Here is an 18,470-nt window from a genome sequence, read left to right on the forward strand (position 1 = left end):
TTGTTTTTTTTTTTTCAAGAGACAGTAAAACACTGCCATCCAGAGGCTGTGGCCTTGCTGCAGCCCCTGATTTCCTGTGACTGCCATATTGTCTCCCGGCTTTGTCAGTATTTTACATTTTCTCATTTCTGAATAGATTGTCAATTTGAAGGGTGAAAATAGCATATAATTGTTGTTTCAGTTTGGTTTCTGTGATGATCTGGGATATTAAACATCCTTTCGTATTTGTTGGGACTTCAAGCATCCTGTCTGTGGCAGGCCAGTCTGCATCTGCCTTGTGTCACAATGAGTATTTTAGTATCTAATTTGTGGCAGCTCTTGAAGTGATCTGATTATAATCCTTTGTGACATATGCTCCAGTATTTTTTCCATCTGTGTGTCTTATTTTTACTTGGAGTGTATCCATCTACTTAAAACTAGGATGTAGTAAAAATGTTCACCATTTTCTTCAGGTGATTTTTATGTTCCGTTTTAGAAGACCAACCCTACAACACATCATAACACTATTCCTCAGTGTTTTCATATTACATGTTTATAGTTAGAAGTTTCCTTTTTAGTTTAGTTTATCTATTCTTTCAAATTTTTATCCAAATATTGTAACACTTTTTTAGCAGTAATTAATCCTTATTTGCTGATTGAAAGAAAACTTATTCATTCTAAATTGACATCTATGCCTAGGTCTGCCTATGGTTTTTCAGTTTTTCTGTCTCCTATTCATCTCCCATCTATTCTAGTAACAACATCTTATGGGTTTAAGTACAATGGCTTTATTGATGTGTTGATATCTGGGATAGTATATCCCTTATCTTTGTTTTCCTTTTTTGAAATTGTCTTTGCTATTTTTGAATACTTTTCTCTTCCACAAATTTAAAAATCAGATTGTCTCATCAAAAATTATATTTTCATTTAATTTTCCCAATCGGTTGGAATTGCATTAAATTTGCCACATAATGTGGTGGTTGTTCTAGCCTTAAATCAGTTTTAGACAGCCAGGAGCAAGCTTGTAGCCTGACCCAATCAGCTTTTGACCTAGTGCAATGTGGGAGACCATACACCATAGCTAGGAACTATGGATGTCTCCTTGAACAAAGGAACAAAAAGGAACTACTTAACTCTGTAAGAAGAATCTTCTTGAAACTCCCAGAGAATATATGTGCACAGGGTGAGCACTGCAAACATTCACACTATAACCAAAAACTAGATATTCTCACATTCTGTACTATTTAACATTATATTGGAGAACACATCTGAAGTACTAACCCATAACTTAAAAGAAGAAGATATTATTACAGGATTTTGAGAAGTGGGGCCGTTAGGTGGAATTTAAATCAAGAACAGTTCTGATGAGCTCAAAACAAAGCAGGGCTGTGTAAAGGGGCCAACATCACAACATCAGAATAGGCCTAAACCAAACAGGTAGCACAGTGTCCTGTTTCCTTGAAAACTATAAAGGTAAGACCCATGTAGAGAGTTGTAACCAGACAGCCCTCACATGGAGTTTTGTACCTGTGCTGGGAATTGAGACTGTTTTACTCTGTCAGATGGACTTAGATATTCCAGACCAGAATGGAATATTTCACCTTGCTGATATAATTCCAAACAAAAATTTCAGATAGTCTATAATTTTAGAAAACACAATTTCTCATTGAGTAATAAAATATTTGTCACCCACCCCCCCACCCAATGTTGTTAGGATACTTTATATCTGTAGTCTATCTGTGAGGGAAATATTGTTTCCTGTTCACTTCACAATTGATGTATCTGTGTCTGCTATTCCAACCTGAGGAATGACCATGAAGAATCTCACTCTCCCTATTAGAGCTAAGTTTTGTTTTGTCAGGAAGAAATGAATCTTAATAAATACATAGGCATTTAGGCATTTCTTCTCTAGCGCAGTAAAGTCCTATAATTTGTATTTTTCTTCATATGAATCTTGAACATTCCTTATCAAGCTTATTTATAGCTATATTATCATTTTGAGTCAATGATTCCATTCCATTATAATTCATAGGAAATTACTGACTTTTTTACACTGATCTTCACTATATGGATGAACTGTTTCATTTTTTTTCTATAAAAAGTTATTTTATTGGTTGACTATTGTACACTTTTGTCTGCAAATAATGCAGTATTTTCTTATCCCTGTTTTCTAGAATTATTACATCTTTTTTTAATTTATGGTTTAGTACTTCAGACGTGTGTACCCTGTGCACATATATTCTCTGGGAGTTTCAAGAAGATTCTTCTTACTGAGTTAAGTAGTTCCTTTTTGTTTCCAATTTGGGAAGTTTTTCTTTTTCTTTCTTTCTTTCTTTCTTTCTTTCTTTCTTTCTTTCTTTTTTTTGTCACATTTTATCAAATTCTTTAAAGAATTTTATTAAAGTAATTTAATGCATTTCCTTTCAATATGTAAATGTGGTGAGAAATTTTATAGGTTTTCAAATGGTGACCCAATTCCTAGTTCTAATCTCTATAAAACATTTAAGCCATATTGCTCTTAAGAACTTTACTATATTTGATTTGCTAGCATTTAATTTAGTCTCTTTTTATATTGATGTTCCCAAATTGGACCTGTAGTTTCTTTTCTTGTGTATCATGTTATGTTTTCAAATTATTTAAAGTTGTGCACATCATCTATTTTCTGATTTTCTCACTTTAGAAGACCAATGCAATCAATGGCTGATGGAAACCATACAAGAATCACAGAGTTTATTTTCATAGGCTTAAAGTATCATCCTCAGATGCAAGTCTTCCTTTTCTTGCTCTTTCTATTTTTTTTACCTCGTTACCATGACAGGAAACTTGCGTATGATTGTTCTCATTCAGATGGATTCCCACCTTCACACGCCCATGTACTTTTTTCTCAGTCACCTGTCCTTTGTGGACGTCTGCTTTTCATCCGTAGTGGGTCCCAAGATGCTCACAGACTTCTTCGCTGACAGGAAGGCCATCTGCTTCCTGCGCTGTGCTTTACAGCAATGGTTCTTTGGGTTCTTCATGGCCATTGAGTGCCTTCTGCTGGCGTCCATGGCCTATGACCGCTATGTGGCCATCTGTAACCCATTACTGTATTCTGTAACCATGTCGCAGAGACTTTGCATACAGCTGGTGGTTGGACCCTATACTGTTGGCTTCCTGAGCACCATGACTCATACAACAGCTGCTTTTTGGCTTCCCTTTGTCGCGCCAACATTATTAATCATTTCTTCTGTGACATGTGCCCCCTTCTTTCTCTGGTATGTGCTGACACCCGGATCAATAAATTGTTGGTTTTCACTGTGGCTGGAGCCGTCCTGGTTGTCAGTAGTCTGACCATTATAATCTCCTATTTCTACATCCTTACTGCCATCCTGAGGATCCGCTCTGCTGATGGGAGGCTCAAAGCCTTTTCCACCTGCTCCTTCCATCTCACAGCGGTGTCCATCTTATACGGGACTCTCTTCTTTATCTATGTGCGGCCAGGTGCAATTTTTTCCCTAGACGTCAACAAAGTGGTGTCAGTGTTCTACACCACGGTGATCCCCATGTTGAACCCTCTCATCTAGAGCTTGAGAAATAAAGAGGAGAAAGCTGCTATGTGCAGAACGATCGTCAGGAGCAAGTTTTCCATCAGAAATTAAATTCCGATCTGGAATACAAAATAGATAGAAGGAAAAGCTTCTAGACATGGTTAGTCTATTTGGTCATCATCCAAAGAGACTAGCAATGTGCAGAGTTTAGAGTATGGAATCCTTGCCAACTATTTCTTTAAAGCTCCATTTCAATCGTGTGCATGTGGATGATAAAAATCCCTAGTCATCAAAAATCAGAGCAATTCTGTTTCCTCAAATAATTTCATTATTGAGCATAAGATAAAAATCTAGTAAGTGCTGGATCATCTAGCTACTACTACTATGGCACTAGTTGGACCAATATATATGTCCAGACCAGCAAAGATTCATTGGAATGACATATATGACCTCCATCCCCAAATACAGAATTGAAAATAGAAAGCAGAACAGGTCACTTAGCTACAAATTATTATTATTATTACTATTATTATTATGAATTTTAAATTTATTTGACAGACAAAGATCGCAAGTAGGCAGAGAGGCAGGCAGAGAGAGAGAGGAGGAAGCAGGCTCCCTGCGGAGCTGGATTGCAGGACCCTGGGATCATGACCTGAGCTAAAGGCAGAGGCTTTAAACCATTGAGCCACCCAGGCGCCCCTACTACCAATTATTATTTTTTTAACAAAAGGAACTCCTCATCTCATATTCTTTCAAACATCTCTTATGTGTATTTTCTTTGTCCTTGCTTCTGAGAATACTATGTCACAATGACTGCAGAAAAAAGCAAATGCAAGCGGAAGGTGAACAGCATTGACGATACAAAACTTTTATTCTGATTCTTCCACCCAGTGACAAGTGACAAGAGAGATGTCTCTTTACATATTTGACTCTGAAGCTGTTCCCACTATTACTTTAATATCGATATTTAGTTTTTCTGTTCCTTTCAGACAAAAATAAATCGTCATCACTTATTATAGAAATTAGAAATAAAATACAAATGGGTGAAGGAGAGAACAAGGAAATTCTAAAAAAATCAGAGGCAATAGGTGTTGAGAAGCCAGAGGTAAACTAAAATGAAGAAAATGTATATCTTATTCTCATGTTAGTCTTTTTTTGTTGTTCCAAATTAGAAAGAAAAAGAAATACAGTAAAATGAAGTTTAAAATATATTTTAACACCTGTCTGTCCCTCATACAACAGTGGAACAATTCAAGAGGTATTATAATTACATCAGAGAAAAGAACGTGATTTTTTGAAAAGTGTTTTTTTGCTGCAAGCCCGAGTTGTTTGAGCTGAGTGTGATCTAAAAATAGAGAATTTATCTTCAGTTTATAGAAAGATATAAGGGGAAAAGGCAGAGTGAGACATGCCTCAGGAATGATGTGGGGAGAACTAAAGTATAAATTTATCTCAGGTCTGTGCCCTAATATATTTCATGATGGCGTTAGTGGATAAATAAGTAATTTCTTTGGCAGTATTGGTGGAATGATGGTGTCCCAGCCATTTCTTCTTGGGATCATGAACCTGTTTTGACTAATGCAGTTATTGTAGGCATAGAACTTTCCAAAGACTGGCATAGAGTGGCTTGAGTTCCGAAGGAGTGAGCGGGTTGTGGCGGGAACTGACTACCAAGACAATGAAGTGGTATTTAGGCTAGGGATAATCCTGGTTTCAATGAGGCAACTGCCTCAGACAGCAGAAATGAGTCACGGGCTAGGAAACAGGAGAGACAGAATTAGTGCCGATGGAATGCTCTGAAAATGATTCAGATTTTACCTCAGAAATTCCTTCCATTTAATTTTCATCCCTTATTTATTTTTGAAATAATTGATTAGATAAAGGCTGGGATCAACATTCTCAGATGCGTGTGTTTGCTCCACCGGTGGAATAAGTGATTTCCTTTTCTCTTGGCGAAAGGAAAATTATGAGTGTTTTAGGCTGTGCCTTTACAGCATAGATCTTGCACCAAAGGAAGGTTCTTGGGCATTCTCTTTTTTCCCCCCTTCTTAGTGAGTTTTTTGGCAGTAGAGTCTTTAATTTCTAAGTTCAATGCTTCAGGGTACAAATATGAATCTGATCTGTGTTCTCTATGATTTTGGACTCGGAAAATTATGCAACATTAAAAAAAATAACTACAACAAAACACCCCAAACATTTTTCACCTGAGTTACTGGGATCCAGGTAGACTTGGTTCAGCCTGGGGTCTATGGGGAGTTTTGTGAGCCCCAAGTACCCTATGGCGTATGACACGTAATACGCCTGAAGCCATCTGGGAGAAGGAAAGCTACATGAGGGTGATAGCAGGAAATGCATTCCCAGTCATTCGGTGCTGAGACTCTGAGTCTCAGCACGAGTTGATCCAAATCACAACCCAGCTCCTCCCTTCCATAATACTTGACTCTTACAGCCTTGGGGGGCTGTGCTGATGGACAAATAATGTGGGTCCCAGAGTCTTAAGATTTTGTTCATCTCATGATGTTGGGTGACAACACCAGACAAGCTATACCACATTTTATGTCTCACTCAAATAATGAAACTTTTATAAATGACCTAAAAAAAAGTTTCCAGTCAAGAAAAGGGATGCAGAATTGATTATAAGCCCTGGTGCCTCTAAAACATCTCTTGGTAAAAACTCGATCTTCAGAATGGAATGGGTGACAGCAACTGTTCTTCAGGTACTTAAAAATTCCCTGAAATCCACTGGGATCATCTGTGTAGACCCTACTTTTGCCAAAGCTCTTGATATTTTATGGGTGGATCATTTAAGGAATGAACCAATAGACTCATTTAGATGGATGTGAGCTGTTATCTGAACTCAGAGTGGTGGGTCAGTAACTGCGATCTAGAATCTCACTTGAGCAATTCCAATGCCAAATATAGTGGGGCTGAAGGCAAGTGTCATGGGGCTGATGGAGAGCGCACGCGTCTGTAACCTAGCCAGAGTTCCCACTGAATGTGATGAGAGGCTTTATGCCCTCCAAGAGATCCACAAACCACTCTCTCCATGGTTTGCCTCACTGCTTTTCAACGATGAGGCACAACAGTTTTTTAATTGAGATGTTTCAATTTACTTACATTATCCTATCATTTCATGTATAAATCGAATCAAAAAGCCTTTGAACTAATAAGTATAAAATATGAGCCTAAATTTGAAATTTTTTTGTTGTTATTGCCTAGGAGATACAATGAAAACACATTTTGGGGGGGCTTTAATTATTTTAGAGTGTTTGGAAAGTGAAACGAAAGAAGAAAAAATCATGTAATTCCACTAGTTGCATATAAAAATGTGTCTATTTTAATACACTTATTTTAGGCATTTTCTATTTCTGTATGTTTGTGTAATATATATAGCTTTCAGATATGCATAAATGTAGAGTCTATTTTAAAGACAGTGAAATCTTAAAAAACACATTGTTTTTGTGATATGAGTTTGTCTATGCAGATACTCTATGTTAAATATTTGGGTTATATTATTCCAGTAGTTTTCTGTGTGTGTGTGTGTGTGTGTAATTCTACAAAATTTCATATTAACTATTATTTTAGCCAGTTCTATGCTAAATCACAGATCAAATATTTTAAATAAACTATTTTCTATTAAATATTCTTCTCAAGAAGATTTTTAATTGCCAAAAAATTATAAAATTAACAATGATGGTGAGTGATGATTCCTAATTAGTAGGCATTATCACATTCTGAGGATACAGCAGTGAATAAGACAGGCAAAGACCCTCCCTCCATGGAGCATCTATTTAAGGGAGAAAAGCTTGTAAGTAATGGTAAATCAGCTAAACATCAGTATTAGTTCTACAAAAATAATATAATGGGATGCAGTAGATGTCAGGATGCACCGTACAGCTAATGAGCAGTGGGGATGGGGTTTTAACTCAGATGCCAGACAGCAAAACTTAAGCTTTTAGCTATTATGCTAATACCATCACCTTAATAAGATCATCTAGGAAAAGGAATAGCTAAGAAAAGAAACCAAGAGGTTCCCTTTGTCTCTACAGACAAAACTACTGGAGAAGCATCCCATCTTTCTTTCTCCTCTTCTTTAACAGGTGTCCCATTTTTAGCTGAGCACATCTGAAAGCATAATAAAAGACTGCAGTTTTCAGTCTCCTTTGTAGGCGAGTGCTGACATGTGATCAGGTCCTGGCTGGAGGAGTGGAACCGTCGTAAGATGCTTCTACCAAGTCTCCTTAGAACTTCAGAAAGTGCCTTTTCTCTCCCCAGTATCCTTCCTATTCCCTGGAATGCAGATTTAATGGCTGGACCTTGAGCACTCATCGGCTACCTTGGGGAAGCATTTAAGTTCTTGATACTGTATAACCGCCATTACTAGTCCTCTATTGACTACCTCCAGATCTGTTTAATGACAGAGAAAATAAATTTCTTTGAATAGTTTTTTACAGTTACTGTTAGTTTGAGTTTCCTGTCTTATATAACCACTTCTAATTCAAACGGATGGAAATCCCTCTTAGAAGGCAGACGGTGGGAGTAGAACACCCACGCCACACTTGGGTTGACTATTGGCTTGACTTTCACGCTTTAATGCATTAAAGGAGAGTAAAATCAGGAGAAGACACTTTAAAAAGGCATGGAGTTGAGAAGGAGTTTCTGTTCATGTTCTCTCTCCCCATTTGACACCCTTCCAGAGAAACAAATGCAAGCGTATCTCATTTTATCGTGCTTCACTTTACCTTCCTTCACAGATAACTGTGCTTGTCATGAGTTGAAGGTCTGGAGCAATCCAGCCGTGAGCAATTCTATCGGCAATATTTTCCCAACAGCATTTGTTCACTTTGAGTCTCTCTCTCATGCTTTGGTCATTCTTGCAATATTTTAAACCTTTTCACTATTATTGTTTTTGCTCTAATGATCTGTGGTCAGCAATCTCGGTGTTACTACACCGGGGCACCACAAACCACGTACATGTAAGATGGCGAACCTTGTCGTAGACAGGGGTGCTCTGATGGCTCCAGCAACGGGCTGCTGGTCCCATCTCTCTCCCTCTTCTTAGGCTTCCCTATTCTCTGAGACGTCGTACTGAAATAGACCAATTAATAAGCCTGCAATGACCTCTGAGTGGTTAAGTGAGGAGTCAATGGATGTGGCCAACTTCACTGTTGTCTTAACTTTAAGAAATGGCCACAGTCACCCTGACCAGTGAGCAGCTGTCAATGCGGAGTCAAGACCCTCCACCAGCCAAGAGATTACAGCTTGCCAAAAGCGCGGATGATGGCTAGCATTTTTTAGCAGTAATGTGTTTTTATTTTTTAAAAAGATTTTACTTATTTATTTGACAGACTGAGATTACAAGTAGACAGAGAGGCAGGCAGACAGAGAGAGGGAGAAGCAGGCTCCCTGCTGAGCAGAGAGCCTCATGTGGGGCTTGGTCCCAGGTCCCTGGGATCATGACCTGAGTTGAAGGGAGACAGATGCTTTGTATGTATTGTATACAAATATAGTAATGTATTTTAAATTAAGGTACATAATTGTACATATGTACATATTGTACATAATAAACTACAGTACTAATAAACTACAGTATAATGTAACTATAACTTTTACATACACTGAAAAAACAAAAAAAAATTCATTTGACTTGCTTAATGTAATACTCATTTTTTTGCACGGCTCTGGAACGGAACCCACAATATCTCGAGGGTGTGCCTGCACTATGTCCCTGCCCTCTCCTCTTGTATCCCCCCCCTCCCCACCCCTGATCTGACGCTCTGTCCAGGATGTTGGGATTCTCTAACTTCCTCTCCTGGCGCAAGTGTTGTCTCTGAGGTTTTGGAGAGTCAGAATCTCATGATTTACAGCCCCTCCCAGGTGTGGGATGGACACGTTACTTACACTGAAAGAGTCATTCTCTTGACAAAAAAGGGAAAAGGGACATCTGGTCTATTCCAGATGGACACATTTGAAATGGAATTTTGAGGAAAGAGAGAGAGAGGTTTAAGGAAGATGTCTGGAGAGAGGAAGAGATGCTGTTTTCACACATCCTTATCCCCCACCAAGGTGAAAGACAATCAAGGAAAAAAAACAAAACAAAACCCTGTTTTTAAATATGCTTAGATTCGGGTATGTGAAAGATAGATAGAGGGAGAGGGAGAAAAAGGGAGAGAAGAGAGAGAGAATTTAGATAGGAATGGCCTAGTTATATTCATGCTTCCCAAGTAAAACTGCATGGTGTGAAATTCAAAATAAGGAGCTATATCCAATAATACAGAAAATTTAAACAAAAAATTTCTTACTATACCCATCTATGAAGTGGAGATAATATTATGTAGGGCACTTTATTATTATAAAATTCAGAAAAATATTACAAATAAGTTCTCAGAAGATTGTGACTGATATTTCTAATTTATTATCATTGCTTGTCTAATAAAAATTTTATATGATCATCTTTATGGATATTAGGAAGGCATAAGACACCATCTGTTCCCAATCAAATTTCATGAAATTTTAGTAGCCTAAACAAAAAGAAATTCTTCCTTATCACGTGTCCTGGGGAGATACTCTTTTATCACCAGAGTCTAGCACAATATCTGACCCAGAAGTGATTCGATAGAAGTTTGTTAAATCCATCTGAGGTCATTTGGAAAGGAATGTGATGATCATTAACTTCTGAGGTTGATATTAGTCTCTCTGCCATTTCATGTTAACAAAGATTCCCTCAAAATGACCTTATACCCTCAATTCTGAAAATCCTAGTTTTACATATTTAGTTTTATTTTAGAACAAGTTTTGCTTTAAATATGTGTTTTCAGTACCATGACAGGCACAATTTCACATTAGTCATGAAATATATTTTATTATCCTTCTTGTTTTTAAAAGTCACCATGGTCTCAGTGAATATAGGATTCAAATAAAAGGAAGACAGGTTTCCATAGTGAAGTAGCATTTTAAGAATTCCTCCTTAAGGTGTAGCTAAACTTGGCCACTAGATGGCAGCATCAGCTTATAAATCACAATAATTTTGTCCACAAACATTTCCTTTAATAATTGAAAGCATTATTAAGATAGGAGGCTTGGAAAAAGCTTTCAAAAACCTAAAAATTAATTTTAAAGGGCTGTGAAATCATAGATACATTTTGTGTGTTTGGGCCTATATACACTAGTCCCCCCCATTACCTTTGGTTTTGCTTCCTGGGGTTTGTGTTACTTACAATTAGTTGAGGTCTGGAAGTAGATGATCTTCCTTCTGACGTATTGTCAGAAGGTCAGTAATAACCTAATGGTATGTTGCAATGCTTGCATCATTCACCTCATTTCATCTCATCATGTAGACATTTTATCTCACATCATCTCAAGAAGAATGAGTACAGTGCAGTAAGATATTTTGTGAGACCACAGTCACCTAACTTTTTTTTTTTATGGTATATTGATTTGTTTTATTTTATTATTATTTATTGTTATTAATCTCTTACTGTGCCTAATTTATAAATTAAACTTGATGCTAGGTATGTATGGATAGGAAAAAATGAGGTTTATAGAAGGTTCAGTACTATTCACAGTTTTGGGCATCTACTGGGGGTTTTGGAATGCATTCTCTGTGCATAAAGGGGGACTACAGGAATGTGTACTTTACCTAGGATCTCTCATCACATTCTTCTTTTTTTTTTTTTTTACATTTTTTTCTGCCTCTCGTCATATACTTTAACGTTCATTGCACATAAAAATTTAACATGTCTGATCTACTCTCACGTTCTTATCTTTCAAATTTTGAGAGTAAGGTACAAAGGAGGAAAGATGTTCTATGACGAGTAACAAAGTTATGACACACTTGTTCTAGAAGACATAGCTCAGAGATTGTACTCTGTCATCCAACATTCCTGTAACTCCGTACATCATCATAACAATAAACAAAAAGCCTTTGTAATATTAGCTGCAAAATACTTTTCCTGGTCTGTCTTTTGTAACCTTGAAAATAAATAAAATTTTATGGATGTGTTTGTTTCATGTTTATTACGATGTCCATCTATAAATATTGAACATAGATTAGAATATTTGGCAAACATTTATTTTTGAGTTTTTATGTTTTATCATATTTGTATTTTAATTATTCAGGAACTTAAGAATATTTAAAGAATAATCCCCTTCCTCTTCATGGGATAATAGTTACATATAAATAATAGTGGTAACTGTAAAATGCTATTGTCAATTGAGCTATAGACACCCTGAAATGTCCATGGCATTGACTGTGTTGTGATCTCTCTCCTTTATGGTCATATAGTAAATGTGACACAAAACCTCCATAGGAAAAGGTAGCACCAATAAATTCTATATACAAGGTCATTACAGGTTTTGAAATTTACAGGGAGAGATCGCTTTAGACTGTAGCTGTCAGAAGGAAGGCTTACATTTCAGCTAAAAATTGCATCAACTTGAAACATTTTCCAAGATTCATCTGACATTATTATAACAAAAATGCATAAAATTTTTAAAATTAATTTATCCTATTGTCAACCAAAAATGTGCAAATCTTTCGCAGCAGAGGTTGAATGTTCTGTGGTGAAGCTTAAAATAGTATATTTGTACTTTTTTTCCTTTGTTCATTTTTTCCTGTGTAATATTAGTCACTTAGGTTAAGAAGAAAATGACTTTTAAGGGCACACAAATATACATTAAAAATAATCTTAATTATTTGTCTTTTCTTTGACAAATGGATTTGCCTTATGAATTTGAAATTTCAACTTAATCAACAGTGATTATATCAATACAGCTAAAAATAAACTATCTGCAATTTAGGTCTTTATGACCTCAGAAATAATTTAATTGACATATAACATTGCACTAGTTTTAGGCATACAATGTAATAATTTGATATTTGTATTGCAGAATGGTTACCACAAGTTTTGTTAACATCTATCACCACGGAGTTACAATTTGTTTTTGTAATGAAAAACTTTAAGAACTTTTCTCTTAGCAGCTTTCAAATATGCATACAGTATTACTGACGATAATCACAATTGGGTACACTACATCCCCAGGATTAATTTATCTTATAACTCATTTTGCTCACCTTTCCAACCCCTGTCTCTGGCAACTACCAAACCATCACTCATTTCTCTGTATCTATGAGTTTTTGTTTTGTTTTGTTTTCTAGATTCTATATATTAATGAAATCACACAGTATTTGTCTTTCTTTGGTTTACTTCAGGAAGTAAATTTTAAACATTTTTTATGTTTATTATGATTTTTTCCTTTATTTTTTATTTTTATTTTATCTTTTTATAGAGGGAGGGAGAGATGGAAGGAGAGGCAGAGGGAGAGGGAGGGAGAGAATCTTAATCAGTCTCCATATGCATTACACAGCCCGACTCAGGGCTTGATCTTACAACCCTGAGATCATGACCTGAGTTGAAATCAAGAGTCAGATGCTTAGCTAACTGAGCCACCCAGGCACCCCATTCAGGAAATAAATTTTAAAAGAAATCTTAGAAATATATATTCTCAAGATTCAAAACAGATATACGTAAAGGAAATAAAAATAACTATGAGATAAGCAACATAGGAAAAATTAAAATATTTATTTCTACTTACAAATTCACCCCCAAAGAGAAAATATAAATATGCTTCCAGAACAAACATTAACCAGTTATTCAAAGAACATTAACCAATCATCAGGAAGACAGTCAACAGGACCAAAGTTACTCCCCGAATCCTGACTAATGACAAACGCTTGTTGTAGACACTTTACCTAAGAAAACACACATATATGCACACATATATAAACCTTTAGTGATATTGAACCTATAGACTCACACTGCCATACAATAAAAATGGATTATTATCCAGACAACTCATTATCAACATTAGCCAAATTATGGTAAGAGCCCAAAGGTCTGTTGACTGATGAAAGGTCAAGAAGATGGACTATTACTCAGCCATCAAAAAGAACAGAATCTGGCCATTTGCAAGAACTTGGATGGAATTGGGAGTATCATACTATGCGAAATAAGTTAGTCAGAGAAAGACAAACACCCTATGATTTCATTCATATGTGTAATTTAAGAAACAAAGCAGATGAACATAGGGGGAAGAGGAGAGAGAGGCAAACCGTAAAACCATAGAACAGATTCTTAATGACACTGAGGGTTGATGGAGGGAGGTAGGGGGGGATGGTCTAGATGGGTGATGGGCACTAAGGAGGGCATTTGTGATGGGCCCTGGGTGTTTAGGTAAGTGTTGAATCACTAAATTCTATACCAGAAATCAATATTACACAGCATATTAACTGACTGGAATTTAGATAAAAACTTGAAATAAAAAAAAAACAGAAATAAAAGGGCGATATCTAAACAGTTTTCAGTTTTCAACATATGTCTTTCATATGTAGAGTGAACAGGAAGTTGTTATCAAAAACTAAGGTCTCATGGAAAATTTGCTCTAAAGACTATAGCAGCATGCTGAGAAATTAATAAAAAGTCAAAAAACAAAGTCTCCTAGAGTGGGAAGTTGTGTTGCTTGCTGAAGGGCTTACACTTTCTGCCATTAGGCTGGAATCCGTCTCGACTCTGTTTTGGTTGGCGATGTTTGTGTTGCAGAGGAAACAGAGACCTGAAGCACTTTGTTTCATTGGTTTTTATTCCTTTCTTGGCAATAAGAAATGTATTTCCCTTGTCATATGTTAACAGTTCAAATATAATATAATGCCTTGCCATACAGCTTAACGATCATTAATATATTCTCAGAAATTCTCTTTCCAGCCCTTGGTTAAACGCTTTGTATGTTTTGGGCAAAGTCCCAGGAAGACTAGTTTATTTGGCTACAGGTCATAAATGCTATCTTTGAGAAAAGTTAATTTTCCACATTCTTTGCCCTTGTTTCCAAGATATGAGCAATAGAGGAAGAATCTGGGGGAGCTAAGTTTCTCCTGTGGCCCACCCTCTCCACACTACGTCAGTTTACCTAGGAGTCCTTAGAGGTTCCTGGCTTAGCCTGGAAATAGAATGGACGGAGTATATCCAGTTAAAAACAAATATAAGATGATCAGAAAACAGATCACATCGGACTTACTTAGTGTATGAAGCAAAACTTTGATTGAACTCTCCCTGAGGGCTTCATTCCCAAGCTATGGTAGACTTTGGGGACAGAGGAGTTTCCATAGCAACCACAAAGAAAAGGTGATGCAACTAGTTCAGGGAACTTTTATCTAATTGATGAAGACTCTGAGTATGTTTTACAGCAAATACTCTACATTTTCTTCTTGGAGGGAAAGAGACAGTAAAACCAAATGAGTACTGAGAAGTCTGACTTATTGTGCATGAGAAGGCAGCCATGTTAGGGGGAGAGAGGAATGCTGACAAACTGGGCTCCTTCTTACTTTAGTTCTTCATGCCATCTTTAAAGAGGAGAGAGCATATTAGAATGTAAGTTGAGAACTTCTAAATCATTTTCTGTTCTTTCTATTTGATTTTCAACAAGTTCAAGAGAGCACAACTTGTTTTAAATGGCATTAAAATAAATTATATATTTGAGTGACAGCCAGGACGGGCATGATCCTCCTGTTTGTTGGATGACTGAGAAAAATCTAAGAAGAGGTAATTTATGTAGAGATAAATCTAGGTTTTGCAACTGGATCGCAATATACTCACATAAGTATAAAACAGGACTGATGCTTTAGTAGAAGAAGAAGGGAAAAGATATTGCACTGAATTCAACTTGCATCCCTGTCTATACCACCTGGGTGATTTCCTTGCTAAGGGAAGATTATCACAGGCTGTGTTGATATTATGCTAGTGCTCTGAATACGAAAGCTGGTTGTGTTTCCCCACTCTGTGTGGTTTGATTTTTATGGAGTAAGCACCAAATGCAGCAGAGAACCTGAGAAATTAAAATGTGCATGAAAGGTCTGGATAGCTTTAGAAACCAAGGATGACAAGGTATTGTCTGGGAGCTTTGGGCGACTGCCAAGTGGAAGACTGAGAGGTAGTGTTTGACGGACCCTGGAGGAGTTCCCAGACTCTTGAAGAGACCTAAGCAAGAGCTGAGTGTGATGGGTGGACTGTCTGCCTGGCCATCAGATTGTTCTTTTTAATGGCCTAAAGCAAAGGAGCTAAGGTAAGCTGCATTACTGGTCCCAGAGGAGACATTGCTAAAGTCAAGTAATACATTTCAGATTAGAAAACTGGAGGAAAAGTGTCTAGCCTAAGTATGATGTTGCACTCCAATAGTCCTAGGCTAATAAAACTTTTTAAAAGTAAAGTATAGGGGTTCCTGGGTGGCTCATCTGGTTAAGCGTCTGGCTCTTGATTTCAGCTCAGCTCATGGTCTCAGGGTCGTGCGATCAAGCCCTGCATCAGGTTCCACACTCAGCGGGGAGTCTGCTTGAGATTCTCTCTCTCTCTCCCCCTGTTTCTCCCCCTACTCTCTTTCTCTCTCTCTTAAATAAATCTTTAAAAAATAAGTTAAGTATAAGTAGGGTTCAAGAGTACTTAAACATCTTCCTCTCATGCTAAGCAGATGAGAGTTCTAAGAGAGTAAGAGTTTTAGTTACACTGAACATGTGAAGCAACCCATGTTCAAAGACCAGCTGACCTAACCAAGGGCACCCTGAGAGGGTGACAAGGGATAGATGGAGGGTATACAGGTGGGAGAATTTAGGCTCTTTTCTAATGTTCTTCCCTGTGTGTTTCCATAAAGGTGATACTCAAGGGCACCAGTCTCTTATACTATGGGCTTCCCACTAGTGGCCATTGGCGGTAACCTCAACACCAGGAGTAGGCAGCCAAACACACATCATTCCGTACTCATAGTGAAGTGGATTTTGCATCTCTTTGTGAGGAGTGGAATTGTGAATACACAATTTCTGCAGCGACAAAGGAAAGAGCACAGTCCGTTTGGACAAAAACATGTGCAAAGCCCATCTCTGCCAGTCACCAGCATGAATGTGCATTGACCTTCAATTTTCCTCCTAAGTAAAAGGAGATAATGATACTTACCTTGCAGACTTATTCAATGAAGCATGCAAGGCAAAAATACTAGCAATTATTGTGCACTTAATATGGTGCTCAGTGAGACTCTGCTAAGTGCTTTGCATGCGTTATTTCATTGTACCCTCACACCAAATTTACAAGGTGGGTGTTACTATGATCATTCCTGTTTCACAGTGAGGACTTCCCCAGGTTCAGAGGCGGTGGGCTCCAGAGTTGAAGAACATGCATTTAGCCTTGGGTTATAATCGCAAAGTGCACGGAGTACCTTCTAAAACTGAGTGGCTGCTCATTTCTTCTGCAGCTTGTCTCACTTCCACTCTGCTGTGTGTGTTCACCTGGTGAACGCAAGCAAAGTTCACTGAAGTGAGCGTTACTGGACATCTGTTCTGGAGCCATCTCTGTGATCAGCTGGCCATGGGACCTTTAGCAACCTGCTTCTTTTTTCCTGGATTTTTGTCTTCTCCTTTCGGCATTGATGGATTTCTGCGGAGTCTTAATATATGACAGCTTCAGATCTGATCTTCCACCTGGGTCCCTATCTCACTTGCGTTTCCTTGGCCACAGGATGCAATGAAGTCATATCACCCCTGAGGTTCTCCCAGTTACTGGTATATTTTTTTCTGTGTCCCATTTTTGAAGATGTGTTCACCAAATCTGTTGTGATTCCTCTGTTCTTCTAGTGGAAACCGGAACCAGCCAATGGCCATTGAAAATGACACGAGGGTCACTGAATTCATTTTCACAGGTTTGAGTTACAACCCCCAGTTTCAGGTCTTCCTCTTCCTGCTCTTCCTGAGTTTCTACCTCATCAATCTCACCGGAAACTTGGGTATGATTATTCTGATTCGGGTTGATTCCCGCCTTCACACGCCCATGTACTTTTTCCTCAGCCACTTGTCCTTTGTGGACATCTGCTTCTCCTCTGTTGTGAGCCCCAAGATGCTCATTGACTTCTTCGTGAAGAGGAAGGTCATCTCTTTCTTGGGCTGTGCTTTGCAACAGTGGTTTTTTGGGTTCTTTGTGGCAGCAGAGTGTTTTCTGCTGGCGTCCATGGCCTATGACCGCTATGTGGCCATCTGCAACCCATTATTGTATTCCGTTGCCATGTCCCAGAGACTGTGTAACCAGCTGGTGGTTGGTCCCTACATCATCGGGTTCGTGAACACCATGACCCATACAACGAATGCATTTCATCTTCCTTTTTGCGGCCCCAATGTCATTAATCATTTCTTCTGTGATATGTCCCCCCTGCTTTCCCTCGTATGTGCTGACAGCAGGCTTACTAAGTTGGTGGTTTTTGTTGTGGCTGGAACTGTGGGAGTCTTCAGTGGTCTGACTATCGTGGTCTCCTACATTTACATCCTCATTGCCATCATGAAGATCCACTCTGCCGAGGGCAGGCACAAAGCCTTTTCTACCTGTTCTTCTCACCTGACGGCTGTCTCCATCCTATATGGTACTCTTTTCTTTATTTATGTACGGCCTAGTGCAAGTTTCTCATTGGATATCAATAAAGTGGTGTCGGTGTTTTACACAGCAGTGATCCCCATGTTGAACCCGCTTATCTACAGCTTGAGGAACAAGGAGGTCAAAGATGCCATCCACAAGACGGTTACTAGGAGGAAGATGTGTAGGGTCTAAATTCTTATGGAGAAAGGAAATTGAGGAAGAAATCTAAAAAGGCAGACTAACTGTGTGGATTCCTAAGATTCCAGGACATTTGCAAGTGTTGGGGGTTGGTTTGCAGCCCTAATTCATCTCTCCACTTACTCCTTCATCTAGTCAATTAATGTGGATTCATTCAGCCTTGTATATGATCTTTTATCTGTGATATACTAATATTAGAGTTCACATCTATTGTCTGTTTAATTTTGCTTCTCTCAGACACCTCACAGCCCAAATATTTGAAAAGAAGCTTTATTGGGGCGCCTGGGTGGCTTAGTTGGTTAAACGTCTGCCTTTGGCTCCGGTC

General features: G+C 38.0%; 2 protein-coding genes across 2 annotated transcripts; both read left to right on the forward strand.

Annotated features, from left to right (window-relative positions):
• Window positions 1-2,675: 2,675 nt before the first annotated feature.
• Window positions 2,676-3,620, forward strand: LOC116860433 (olfactory receptor 1009-like). The gene is given in 3 exon segments (XM_032846488.1): window positions 2,676-2,771; window positions 2,773-3,175; window positions 3,178-3,620. Coding segments are annotated over 3 exon segments (942 nt in total).
• A 13,577-nt stretch (window positions 3,621-17,197) lies between these two features.
• LOC116860484 (olfactory receptor 1009-like) lies at window positions 17,198-18,139 on the forward strand. Its single transcript, XM_032846540.1, has one exon. It carries the CDS (start codon window positions 17,198-17,200, stop codon window positions 18,137-18,139), a length of 942 nt encoding a protein of 313 aa, XP_032702431.1.
• The last annotated feature ends 331 nt before the right edge of the window (window positions 18,140-18,470 follow it).

The sequence above is a fragment of the Lontra canadensis genome, unplaced genomic scaffold (assembly GCF_010015895.1).
Source record: "Lontra canadensis isolate GAN:19392208 unplaced genomic scaffold, GSC_riverotter_1.0 scaffold176, whole genome shotgun sequence".
In the NCBI taxonomy this organism is placed as follows: Eukaryota; Metazoa; Chordata; class Mammalia; order Carnivora; family Mustelidae; genus Lontra; species Lontra canadensis.